The sequence below is a fragment of the Oncorhynchus keta genome, chromosome 13 (genome assembly GCF_023373465.1).
Source record: "Oncorhynchus keta strain PuntledgeMale-10-30-2019 chromosome 13, Oket_V2, whole genome shotgun sequence".
In the NCBI taxonomy this organism is placed as follows: Eukaryota; Metazoa; Chordata; class Actinopteri; order Salmoniformes; family Salmonidae; genus Oncorhynchus; species Oncorhynchus keta.
Genome location: NC_068433.1, coordinates 18,064,016 through 18,077,869, shown reverse-complemented (window position 1 = coordinate 18,077,869; position 13,854 = coordinate 18,064,016). Strand labels below are relative to the sequence as shown.

Sequence of the window (13,854 nt, the reverse complement as noted above, 5' to 3'; positions counted from 1 at the left end):
CAAAGCAACAGCAGAATGTGAATTTGTACGATACCAATACGTCTCCGTTACCACACACATCTAGAAAAAACTGACCGATTGAAAGCTTTCACCCACAGCCTGACTGTTTAAGGAAATGGCTCCGCAAAGTATACACTCTTTCACTGACAATGCACCTCTCTGGTTTAGACACAAGTCACTGAGGACGACCAAGCCAAACGAGGAGGACAGGTGTACACCACAAACCTCAGAGGTCAGGTTCCCCCGCTAGTCACTACTGACTTTACTGTACAGGACCAAGGTAAGGCACAGGAATACCACTATACTGTAAACACAAACTTATGTGTCATTGAACAGAACTAACCTTATTTCCAACATATTTAACTTATCTTTTTGTCCAGTCCATCACTAGCACACCTGACTCAACTAATCAAGGGCTTTGTGATTACTTGACTAGTTGACTCAGGTTTGTTTGTTGGGATGGAACAAAAATGTGCCGTTGTGGGGTTCCCCAAGGAATGGATTAGTAGAACGTGACACGGATGGCTTTGAACAAATCTGATAATGGCCTTAGATCAAACATACACTTCTGAAAGATATTCTAATGGCAACATAAGAACATGATTGGGGTCTTTTCATTAGTGCACACCGTAGCAAAATGTTTTCTCAGGGGAAACGTTTTGCAATGAAAACTAGTTTCTAAGGTAGCTCCCTCACTGTTTTGGCCTCTTTGTTTCTATTTGGTTCATATTGAGTAGACAGACCCCTGCTCTAACTCCAAAGAATACCTCTAGAAGCCAGTAATATAACATAAATCTTTAGATGAGATTCCATTTTTTTTTCTCAATTTTTTCAATTTTTTTTTACCCTTTGCTCTCGTTTTAAGTTGCGCCACTTCAGATTTGTCAAACTTAAAACATTTCAGTCTCAGAAAAATTGTTTGACCACACTGGAAAAAATTAAAATATATTAATGTTAAGGTTCTCTTTGAGTGCAACGTTACCTGAAAATTGCAAGTGAAATACTGATTGTTATGAATTAAGTGGTAACGTTTGATACTGTACTTAAATGTATGAATTAGAACACTGAATATTGCATTTCTTTGTAAAAAGTGAAAATGTAAGTTATTTACAGCCTGATGAATATATATAAAGGGAAGAACTGAACGATATTAGGACTAGTGGATGGCTTTATGCGTAAACACAAAATGCTAACATGTTTAAACTATATATTTTCTTGAATCAAACCAATGAGTACAACTTAATTGAACCATTTACATTTGTATTTACGTTTCCATTTCTTCATCCTCTTTAGGAAACGCCAGTCCAAGATTCATGCGTTGCACCACCTACTCTTTCCCCTGCACGGCTGACCTGGCCAAGCAGTGCCAAGTTCCTTTGGGTGCCATCATTAAACCTTTCGCCACGCTGCCAAAGAATGAGGTAGGCCTTATCCTGTGTATGTTTGCAGAGATTATCCACATTGTTATACAAAGTCAGACCACTAAACCACTTATGAATTTTGAAACCAAGATGTTTAAACCCAGATACTATCAAAACCTCAGGTACATACTGTAGACATCCTTTTAGGGAAGGGAGACACTAGCACTTTTAGTTTTACTCAATGACACGTAGATGTATTATTCCCTTAAAAATATACTGTACGTCCAAGTGCTGTAAACTTTTAAAAGTGTCCTGTGGACAACCTTCATGTGGATCTTGGGTGGTCTCAGGAATCCTGCCTTAGATATTCTTCCCCTCATTTTGTCTTCTGTGCCAAAGGGCCTTTTTAGGCAATGCTACTGTAGCTTTCGCTCTGTCTCGTAGAAAGAGCTAATTAGCTAATGTCAAGATCTGCGTGGACCCCAGAATATGAAAGGGGTTCAGCAAAGCAATCAAGTCCATTGCCTTCTCTGGTTAGCCCTCAATGTCCAGACAGCACTAGCATGATTCCCATAGTAGGAAGCTAATGCCCTGCATAGATTCCATATCAAACAAAAGCTAACACATTATCGCCATGTTAGCATTATTGTTTTGTTTGTAATGAATGATCTCATTTTTATAATTCAGCTTCACATCCCATTTGGATGACCTACTTGGCTGCATTCACTTCTGTCTGCATGTGGAGTTTCATGGTCTTGGAGGCCATATGAAAAACACACACACTAGTATATAAACAAGTACTAGAGTAAAAGCCTCCCCTCAAGAAAGAGCAGAAATCAAGGGAGTCTTATTGGGACAATTAAATGTGTTTTTAGGTTAGATTTATATCGCTGAGACAATGTTTTGGTTGTTAGGCTACAATATTTTGGATAGTATATAATTTCGGTGATGCTTAATGTAAATAGTTTGAAGTAGTTGAACGAGATTTGGCCATGCACATGTGAATATAGCATGTGCGCACAGTTTATTTTCACTAATGAATGTTTGTGAGTGTACGGACTTTGTGCATGTAATTTATGCCATATGTTTCCATGGGTTTGCTTGTGTGTGGGCTAGAAGTTATAGGCACACCTTTACCATCTGTATTCCTACACATTCCCACTCAGCAGGAAAAATATTTCATCCTTACATTAAACAAAGCCTTATTCGGACAGAAACGTTCAGTTATAGACAAATGTAATGTAAATGTAATGCAGCTATTTACATACATGGAGCATGAGATTGATCCGTTTCTGGGGAGCAAATCTGCTTTGCGTATCGTGACGGCACGTGTTGAGTTGCACGATAATAGATGAGATCACCCACAATGTTTAGACTAAATGCATTATGGCAGAGTGTGGGTCTACACGGGCGAAGATCTTGACAGAACTCGCACTTGTGTAAAACGGCAACAACTTCACTCTTCTAGACTGTTGCACTGTGTTAGGTCTTGTTTTTAATTTCCACAATAGTTCTGTTTTAAAGGCAATATTTGAATTTAAAGTAAAGCTAAATTTAACTGTTAGGATGATTGTATATAGATAGTGTGGCAGAACCAATTGGTGAGGCATAAACTGAAGCATGGGAAATGACTCCACCTTTGGCCAAGGGAGCCACTACAGCCCAACTACCCAGGAGGACTGGCACACGTGTTTTTTTTTAACCTTTATTTAACTAGGCAAGTCGGTTAAGAACAAAATCTTATTTTCAATGACTGCCTAGGAACAGTGGGTTAACTTCCTTGTTCAGGGGCAGAACGTCAGATTTGTCATCTCAGGGATTCGATCTTGCAACCTTTCGTTTACTAGTCCAACGCTCTAACCAGTAGGCTACCTGCCGCCCCAAACAGAACCAATCAGTCGATATAATCGAGAACAATCATCAGAAATCACACGATATGAATCAAACAGATGGGTGCCGCCTGACCCACGAGTTGGTCAGAAGGTTCAAATCAACTTTTCAAATCATAATTTCAGGGTAAGCGGTAATGATAATTTTTATTGTGTTGTAACTGAAAATAGAAGATCTTCTGATGTCCTTTCCCTTCGTCAAAGGTACATAATGATTTTTTAAAGTGTTTTTACCCCAGGATAGCCCGCTAATATGACCCACAGTAGGGAAGAACGTTTCTTGAAAACAATTTGATCTACAGTACATCTACACCACGATATGGAATGTTGATTTGAACCTTCTGACCAACTAGTGTATCAGGTGGCGCCCCACTGTCTGATTCATGTCGTTTGATTTCTGATGATAGTTGTCGATTTTTTTTTAATATAAACCGATTGCAATTATATCGGGTGCATGTGTAGCCTTTCATTTAATCAGCCTCATTTGTGACACACTGGCAGAGAGCACATGGGCACTGTGTTTTAAATCACTCTAAGGTTGGGTTAAGGATGTGATCCAAGTAAATGTTTTTATTGCAGCCTTGCATCCTGGTTGTATTTACTGATATATTATCCAGTCAATGACTGCAACAACTATGCTTCTGTTATTGTGTAGTTTGTGCTGCCCTGTAATAAACGTCCCTTTTTCAGGACCCTGTCTTTCAAAGATAATTCGTAAAAATCCAAATAACTTCACAGATCTTCATTGTAAAGGGTTTAAACACTGTTTCCCATGCTCGTTCAGTGAACCATAAACAATTAATGAACATGAACCTGTGGAACAATCGTTAAGACACGAACAGCTTACAGATGGTAGGCAATTCAGGTCACAGTTATGAAAACGTAGGACACTAAAGAGGCCTTTCAACTGACTCTGAAAAACACCAAAATAAATATGCCCAGGGTCCCTGCTTATCCGGGTGAACGTGCCTTAGGCATTCTGCAAGGAGGCATGAGGACTGCAGATGTGGCCAGGGTAATAAATTGCAATGTCCTTACTGTGAGACGCCTAAGACAGCGCTGGTGGTTGGTTGGATTCGCATTTATCGTCTAAGGAATGAGCATTACACCGAGGCCTGCACTCTGGAGCGGGATCGATTTTGGAGGCGAGAAGTCCGTCATGGTCTGGGGCGGTGTGTCACAGCATCATCGGACTGAGCTTGTCATTGCCTGCAATCTCAATGATATGCATTACAGGGAAGACATCATCCTTCCTGCAGGCTCATCCTGACATGACCCTCCAGCATGACAATGCCACCAGCCATACTCCTCGTTCTGTGTGATTTCTTGCAAGACAGTAATGTCAGTTTTCTGCCATGACCAGCAAAGAGCCCGGATCTCAATCCCATTGACCACGTCTGGGACCTGTTGGATCAGAGGGTGAGAGCTAGGGCCATTCCCCCAGGAAATACCTGGGAACTTGCAGGTGCCTTGGTGGAAGAGTGGGGTAACATCTCACAGCAAGAACTAGCAAATCTGTTGCAGTCCATGAGGAGGAGATGCACTGCAGTACTTAATGCAGCTGGTGGCCACAACAGATACTGACGGTTACTTCTGATTTTGCCCCCCTTTGTTCAGGGACACATTATTCCATTTCTGCTTGTCACAAGTCTGTGTAACTTGTTCAGTTTATGTCTCAGTTGTTGAATCTTGTTATGTTCATACAAATATTTACACATGTTAAGTTTGCTGAAAATAAATTAAGTTGACAGTGAGAGGACGTTTATTTTTTTGCTGAGTTTATAAACTGATTAGGATAATGCATGGTAGTAATCATCATTAACCTGAAGCCTGTCAATTTCACCCAAACTATTAACTAAGGCATCGTCTATGTACAGTTGACTATGGGTCAGTGCTATCCGGAACCTTGGGACGTCCCTACCCTTACCGTAACCATAATCCTTTCCGAACCTTAACCCTTACATAACCATTTTACATTTTAACTTCAATGGGGTAGGGACGTCCCAAGGACCCTGGATAGCCCGGACTGTTGACTATGGGCAACAATTGACTCTCTAAAACAAATGCGTGACGGCTCTCTTATGTGATGGCTGTCTTATGAGACTATCTCCTCTGTTCTATTGTGTGGCCCAGACTCCTCTCTACGTCGTGAACCATGGTGAGACTGGCCCGATCCGCTGTAACCGCTGCAAAGCCTACATGTGTCCCTACATGCAGTTCATCGATGGCGGCCGCCGCTACCAGTGCGGCTTCTGCAACTGCGTCAACGAAGGTACCCATAATGAGGGGATGGGAGACCTTATTGGGTCATAATGTCCCGTGGCTAAAGATCAGCTATGGATCTGACTAATCTTTTGGAGCTCAAGCTAAATAAAATAAGTTGTCTTTTTAATTTGAGTAACTTACATTATCCAAGATTTAAATTATAGTAGTTGGTTATTCTTCATATTTCTGACTTAAGGTCTGACCAGGGCTTTAGGGTAGTTTTGAACCCTCTTACATAGAAACTAATGCACTCGGGTAGGGGACACCTGAGCCATTTAAGGCGTAGTTGCTAAACAGAGGCAATATTAAGTTTGAGGTATGTTTTTGTCACCACTGGTAAAACACGTTATTTTGTTCTCTCCACAGTACCAGCTTTTTATTTCCAACACCTGGACCACATGGGCAGAAGGGTGGATTTATATGAGAGGCCAGAGCTGTCGCTGGGGTCCTATGAGTTCGAAGCCACCCTGGATTACTGCAAGGTAAGCAATGCTCTACCATTGTGGTTTACCTTCATAAATTAACCTTCATAGTGAACCTTATGTATGATATTGTTTCATTTTATACAAATAGAAATTGTCAGTTGGTAAAATAACTACTTTGAATTACTTTTGTATGGATGAAAAGTAAAATGTGTTTCAATCAATATTCCTAGCAGTTTATACATCGCCAATAACCTACAATTTGAATTGACATAGAGGAAAGCTGTGATGGTACATGGAACAGAACGGATAAAACTGGCCAAAGTAATTATTGGCAAGAGTCTATCTCTTAAAGACTTGTATGAAGTGAAAGTGATTAGGAGCACAGAGTACAGGCAAAAGCATGTTCTGTTCTCTCAACACCACCTCATTAAAGACAAAAGTGCTCCATTTTGTTACGCTCTGTGGGGTGGTCTTTTCTAGTACATTCTGGGTAGCGGTAAGTGGCGGCTAGCAACGCCACGTTTTGCTACTGAAGCCATCTTGTTACTTCAGTCTGTTTATTAATGTTTGGAAATGTAGTCCCGGCCAGCTTTCAGCGCAAGCATCCGAGGTGAGCCGAGTCAGACTGTTACCGCGGAAACAAAACAACGGCCTGTGCTGTGTCCTTCATCCACATTCCTAACAAATGGAGGGCAGTCGGATGTCACACACAGTCTTAACGGCTCCAAGATCCAAGCAAGCTGTAAGCTTAAAACGCAGAGAAAGTAATGGGTGTGGTGGAGGGATACACAGGGCAGAACATGTGAGGAAGAGAGAAAATTGGGATCCAATAGTAGCCAACACGTTTCACCTAAAGTTGGGGTACAGATTTGACGTCTCTGGTGTGTTCACGTTATTATGTGGTTAACCTTGGAGGCAGGGTCAGTTGTTGATTTCATAAGTGAACAATAGTTTGTTTTCAGGGTTGTTTTAGACAAAGACATTTTAAACCGCAAATTAAGGAAATAAGATGAAGTAACAGTTGAATTGAAGTTGTAATTCAAAATGTCCTCTTTCTCTCTTTCAGAACAACAAGCCAGACAGTCCTCCGGCATACATCTTCATGATAGACGTGTCCTATGCCAACATCAAGAGCGGACTGGTCAGACTGGTATGTGAGGAGCTGAAGACCCTGCTAGACAACCTGCCCAGGTACACCCACAATACACACACACGCTATCAAACACTGACCTCGTAATCAAGGAATGGAGCCTTGAACCTGGCCCAATATCACTCTGCCTACTGCCTAGCTCCAAGATCTTTTTATATACAATCTGACAACTTGGAGTGAGACCCACTACATAGTCTTACGGGTTATGGTGAAATGACATAAGCCATGTCCAATGTCATAATCTTTTATACAATGCCCTGCTCTCCAAAGGATTAGCTTTGGATAACTGAAGTCTCACGTCAGAGAGAACCCACATTAGATTTATAGAAGTGTTGGTTTTCAACGCCCCCATCACCCATAATGTGTAGCTTGGTGGTTTGATATTTGGGGTGGGTTGCAGACCTCCAGATACATTATAGCCTACACTACCTCCCACTTTTCTGTCAACACATCTTCAGGGGGGGCCATATGTTCGCCTGAGCTTCATTATGCTTCCATCGCCTCAGGGTGTAACACAATACTACTGGAAATCTGCGATACCTTGCCAAATATGGTTGTCCCACATCTACAAGGCAAAGAAAAAAGCAAGTATTTAAGTATCTCATCAGTTGAAAATGATTTCCTAAAGGTTGTGGGGGTGGGTTGATGGGAGATGCTTGGGGAAGGGAAAGAATGAGGGGGAGGGGAGAAAATGTTATGGTGCAGTGCAGACTCTAACCCTGAATCATGTCCAAGACACAAGAAGTCCGCGGCACAGATGGGTCTGATTTTTGGCTGTTTTGTGGGTCGCCAGCAAGACACAAGGTTTTGATTTACCATCGAGAAATGGATGACATACTTCACCTGACTTTCCTAAAATAACTTATTTGGAAACTGGCTCTCGCTCCTAGCCTGCAGACTTATGGAGATATTTGTCCGAAACCCTTACGTCACCCCCGAAACGGTTAGGTAGTGCTCTATCCAAACAAGCCCTCTGTTTTTAAATTACTTTTCTTCCCTGTTGTCCATTGAGACTTTGCTCTCTCCTGTATTGAAACTAATGGAAAACATGTTGGGAACAGAACACTTTTATAAGGATCTGCAACGCTGCCGAAATAGCCACATTTTTGCTTCTAGCTTGCTACTGGGGAAAAGGGTCTCCAAGAAAGCACACGCAGGTGTAGACTAAATCCTGTGGCATTTTCTCCTTCATTTTAATATTTCATCACTGTTACTCAGTATGAAATCGAGCAATAAAAAGCTGCATTGCATGACTGCTTCTCATGTCAGTTCTTGATGTTGAGACCCATAGAACAGACTTGTCATCATTTACATATGGCAGATTTAGTTATAACGAGCACCTCCTTTATACTGGATTAAAGTGCATGTTCTATACTGCTGTGTTCAGAAAGGGAGACAAACCCCAGTTTCCCCTGTCAGATGGGGAATACTTTTACACTTTATTTGGATAGTCCATCTGTAGTGTGTGCATATATATATATATATATATATTTTTTTTTTTTAGTGTGACCATTTGTAGAGAATCAACTGCTTGCAAAAGTTAGGATAAGGGTTAAGTTTATGGCTAGGGGTTAGTAGATAGTTGAAATGTTACTGATACTGAGCATCTACAGATGGACTATCCAAATAGTGATACCCATTGTTTTGATGATAAGGGTTTTAGATACAGGCCCCAGTTCAACAGACTTACTAGTCCAGCAGGCCAATTCCAAGAGCTCTAATTTGTCGCTCAGGTTCTCTTCGTGCTACTACAGCTACTTTCTCTGTAGCCTCATCAACACAGAGGTGTATATAAAATAGAGTTTATCTCAACTGGGTGGAATTCTACCCAGTCCATGAAAATGAAAGCGAGATCTGTAAAGGGCTGAAAACAAAGTCATATATTTCACTGACAGTTTATTATTCATGTTATTTAACTTCTGTTGAGGCACGAGTTGGAGAGGGTTGTTTGTAAGAGAGAGAAATTGTGTGTGGACATTAAATCACATGACATCAGAGATGGCAGTCATCTTAATTGAAAGCATATGAGGCCCCTTTTTTACTTCACCTATCAGCACTTTGCCCTGAAGAAAAACAATCCTAACCCTCTTTCTGTGGATGTTTGTAAGTCCGTCAGGCATAACTGGGTGATGGCCTTTTTTTATTTTTTTTGGAGTGATGGATGCTGGAATAGGTGCCCAACCCCGGAATGAGACCCTCTCCTCCAATGTGTTTTTTCTTTGCTTTAAAAATGGGTTTCTGCACCCAGGAATGTTTTTAACTCTAAAACACTCGTAGTTAAATAAATCAATTATGGCGGGAATTTGTTTTGCTAGAGCAAATAAATATACAAAGGTCTGAAAAACCAGGCATGAGATTGTGCCTTTTGACGTAGTGATATCGGAGATTTTGAAGGAAAACCATTAGCGCTCTAATTAAGCAATAAGGCCCGAGGGGGTGTGGTATATGGCCAATATAACACGGCTAAGGACTATTCTTACGCACGATGCAATAAGGCACCACAAATCCCTGAGGTGCCTTATTGCTATTATAAACCAATCAGCATCAGGGCTCGAACCACCTAGTTTATAATTTAACATGACCTATTGAAGCATCAATAACCAAAACATAGATCGTAATGAAAGGAGCAATTACATAGGTCAACTCTAGATCTGGCTGTCCCATATCCTGTAGTACTGTATGCCTATTTGGCTGAAGCTAACATGACTGCGTTAAAATACTATTTGAAGTCTTTCAAATTCTTTGAGCATTTGCTTGAGCCTGCCTGAAGTGCCAGATGGGCGGAGTTGATACTTTTGGGAATATTGTATTGTTTCTATTACCAGGTCAGTTAGCGAACACTGCTTGCAAACAGTGTGTGTATCCACGTTGTTTTGTTATCCGTTCTGGTCATATCATGTTTAGAATACAACTTCAGAATAGGGGACTGATCTGCCGTTTATTGGCCATTTTATGTGCATCAGCGACTATAACAATTTAGTGATGACTTAATCTATGCTGTAACATAGTTCCCTGTAATGACAAGCATGTTTAGTTCAAATAAAAAACTATTCTGAAAGGTTCTCTCTTCTAGCCTGATCCCAAATTTGTGTATGTTTTAGGCAAATATTATCAATGACATGACTATCATTAATGACTCATGCCAGGCTACTGCTCTCTCTCTCTTTTTCTCCCCCCCCCCCCCTAAATGACACTAACGCTCATCCCCAACTTTGCCCCCTCTTCCTCCCGCACAGAGAGGATGGTTCCGAGAGCTCGACGGTGAAGGTGGGCTTTGTCACTTACAACAAGATCCTACACTTCTACAACGTGAAGAGTGCCCTGGCCCAGCCTCAGATGATGGTGGTGTCCGACACGGCCGAGATGTTTGTCCCACTGCTCGACGGCTTCCTCGTCAACTTCCAGGAGTCTCGCGCCGTCATCAACAAGTAAGGGGCACACCTCTGACATGAGAATTGACTTGAGTAGTGATGCTTGATGCTTGCATGTTTTCAAATATTTAGATATGTTCATTATTGTTTATGAATAGCAATAGGCAGGTCATTGGTAATGTTAGGCATCTGAACCTTTTTGAAGGAGGCATTGACAATATTTTGCTTATATAGCCCAATTGGAGGGGCAGGATGAACTCTGCACATTGTCACACTTTGGGGTATAGATTACAATCTGATGCAGACCAAAGGGTAAACATTCTGTCTGAAACAATCTTACTTCCTGGGTTTGTAGTGGTGTCTTTCTTTTTGATAAATGTATACATTGTCTTTATCTCCAGCTCCTTCTCAAAGCCTGTCGATGTGCATCTATTTCTGTCAAAGCTCATTTCTGAGCAACATTTTTCATGTCATGAAAACTATTGTTGAATGACAACATTTGATTATCTTGCCACACCAGGTGTCCAAGGCCTCATTTTATCTGTAGTTTCAGTGGTTTTCATCACAAATGTCAAGATAACGTTGAAAAACAGTTGCTTCCAGAGAAGTGGTCCCTGGAAATATTTTATATTAAAAAGACCCATGTGGATTTATATGGAAAATGGTCTTATCTATGCAGTTGTATGACACGGCATCAAAATGATTTATTACAACTTGATATTTTGGTATGTCTATGATAAATCACTTAATCCCAGATCAACCAGTTTGTTTTTCTGAAGAACTGACTCATTTTTCTCAAATTGTACAATATAATTAAACAAATGTGAGTTGAGTCCTTGGTTTAGATCCAAATATGACTTTGTAGCAACAACAACAATTCTTCCAAAGGTGTTTTATTTACTGCATGAGCTGAGAAATTCACTCTTCTAAACTGTCTATGTGCATGATAGTCTTCCAATGATCTGTGTAATTGTAAGGACAATACCGTTGGATGTAGCCACTGGCTGTCCCAGTAATCGAAAATAACTTTTTCCTTAACTCTCTTCCTTGATAAACCACAGACTGTTAAAATAACTGGATGGACACTGACTGTAGTACTTACACTCATCAACTCCTTTCAGATTAGCAGTCATAAAGGAAAGGAGGCAATGAAACAGCTATTTTAACACAATTGGGACAGAGCAAATTGTGTATCTACCAAGTGTTGAACACAATGTTCCAGAGGTGAATGATTGTGACACTTCCTCCCTCTCACTCCTCTCCAGTCTCCTGGACCAGATCCCTGATATGTTTGCAGACACCAACGAGAGCGAGACGGTCTTTGCCCCCGTCATCCAGGCTGGGGTAGAGGCACTCAAGGTGAGAGGCTAGATGTCAACTCTGTCACACACGAGGGAATGGGATAGTAGGGCAGCTGTTACTTTGTCCAGGCGGTGATGGACTCCACAAAGTACCCAATAACCTCTCTGATTTCATTACAATTGTTTATTTACATAGGGACGGATAGAAAAACACTGGCACATTGAAATGAAAAGACGACAGATTAAAAGACAAACAGACCCACATAATAAGTTGATAAAGTACATTGTGACATCAATTAAACTCAAAGCTCGAGGAATTATAATAGTCCAAAAAAATAAGTCTGTCAGCTGTAGAGGCCATCTTTTTACAGTCACAGCCCCTTTACCGCCAACCCCCCAAAAAAGGGATTTTTTTTTTTGTCAGCATAGTCCATTATACCGTGCGTTCTCAGTTGGCATTGTGCCTTAAACAGTTTCTCCATCAACCCAATGACTCTAACTTTCCGTTTTGCTTCTTAATAGAACTGTTTATTTAATCAGCTCCAACTGAATTTTTCCCAACGGCTTGCCTTCAGTTTGAATTAATGTGTGGTAGAGGTCACGTAATTTCAGATGCGAACAGACATCCTTGCAGAAAATCTCATTTGATTTGGCACGTGCGCCGAACAGGTATAGATAGACCTTACCGTGAAATACTTACTTACAAGCCCTTAACCAACAATGCATTTCAAGAAAGAGTTCAAATATTTATTAAATAAACTAAATTTTTAAAAAGTAATAGAATAAGGTTAGTGGAGGTCATTTGTACATGTAGGTAGGGGTAAAGTGACTGCATAGATAGTGGTGCAGCAGTCTAAGGTACTGCATCTCTGTGCTAGAGGCTTCACTACAGACACTGGTTCGATTCCAGGCTGTATCACAACCGGCTGTGATTGGGAGTCCCATAGGTCGGCGCACAATTGGCCCAGCGTTGGCCGGGGTAGGCCTTCATTGTAAAAAAAAAAGAATTTGTTCTTGCCTAGGTAAATAAAAGGTTAAATAAACAGTGAGTAGCACCAGTGTAAAAACAAATGGGGGGGTGACAATATAAATAGTCTGGGTGCCAGTATTCTGCAGTATTATGGCTTGGGGGTAGAAGCTGTTAAGGAGCCTTTTGGAACTAGACTTGGTGCTCTGAAACTGCTTACTGTGCGGTAGCAGAGAGAACAATTTGACTTGGGTGACTGGAGTCTTTGACCAAAATTGTTTTGACCTTCCTCTGACATCTCCTAGTATATAGGTCCTGGGTGGCAGGAACCTTGGCCATACCAGGCGGTGATGCGACCGGGTCCGAATGTTCTCGATGGTGCAGCTGTATAACTTTTTGAGGATCTGGGCACCCATGCCAAATCTTTTCAGTCTCCCAAGGGGGAAAGGGTGTTGTCGTGACCTCTTCACAGCTTTCTTGGTGTGAAGTTTGTTGGTGATGTGCACATCAAGGAACTTGAAACTCTCGACCCGCTCCACTACAGCCCCGTCAATGTGAATGAGTGCGTGTTCGGCCCTCCTTTTCCTGTAGTCCACAATCAGCTCCTTGGTCTTACTCACGTTGAGGGAGAGGTTGTTGTCCTGGCACCAGACTGCCAGGTCTCTGACCTCCCTATAGGCTGTCTCATCATTGTCGGTGATCAGGCCTTAATGATGGTGTTGGAGTCGTGCTTGGCCACGCAGTCGTGGGTGAACAGGGAGTACAGGAGGGGACTAAGCACGCACCCCTGAGGGGCCCCCGTATTGAGGATCAGTTTGGCAGATGTTGTTGCCTCCCCTTACCACCTGGGGGCGGCCCATCAGGAAGTCAAGGATCCAGTTGCAGAGGGAGGTGTTTAGTCCAGGGTCCTTAGGTTAGTGATGAGCTTTGTGGGCACTGTGGTGCTGATCTGTAGTCAATGAACAGCATTCTCACAGGTGTTCCTTTTGTCCAGGTGGGAAAATGCGGGTATGATGGTGAGTCACAACTAATTTGGGTCACGAAGACCATTGACTCTGTTGCTTTAGCCATCTGTTGACCTACACTTAAACCCTAGAATCCCCTCACTGAACGTGAAAATAATGA

At 41.7% G+C, this 13,854-nt stretch overlaps 1 protein-coding gene across 1 annotated transcript in view; it reads left to right on the top strand.

The window, feature by feature from the left end:
- LOC118391979 (protein transport protein Sec24D-like) overlaps window positions 1-13,854 on the top strand; it is a 28,658-nt gene that overhangs the window by 7,914 nt on the left and 6,890 nt on the right. The window contains exons 7-13 of the mRNA XM_035783509.2: window positions 169-280; window positions 1,294-1,421; window positions 5,384-5,522; window positions 5,882-5,997; window positions 7,007-7,131; window positions 10,327-10,518; window positions 11,727-11,820. Of these exons, the coding sequence (XP_035639402.1) occupies window positions 169-280; window positions 1,294-1,421; window positions 5,384-5,522; window positions 5,882-5,997; window positions 7,007-7,131; window positions 10,327-10,518; window positions 11,727-11,820 (906 nt within the window). The remainder of the gene's footprint in view (window positions 1-168; window positions 281-1,293; window positions 1,422-5,383; window positions 5,523-5,881; window positions 5,998-7,006; window positions 7,132-10,326; window positions 10,519-11,726; window positions 11,821-13,854) is intronic.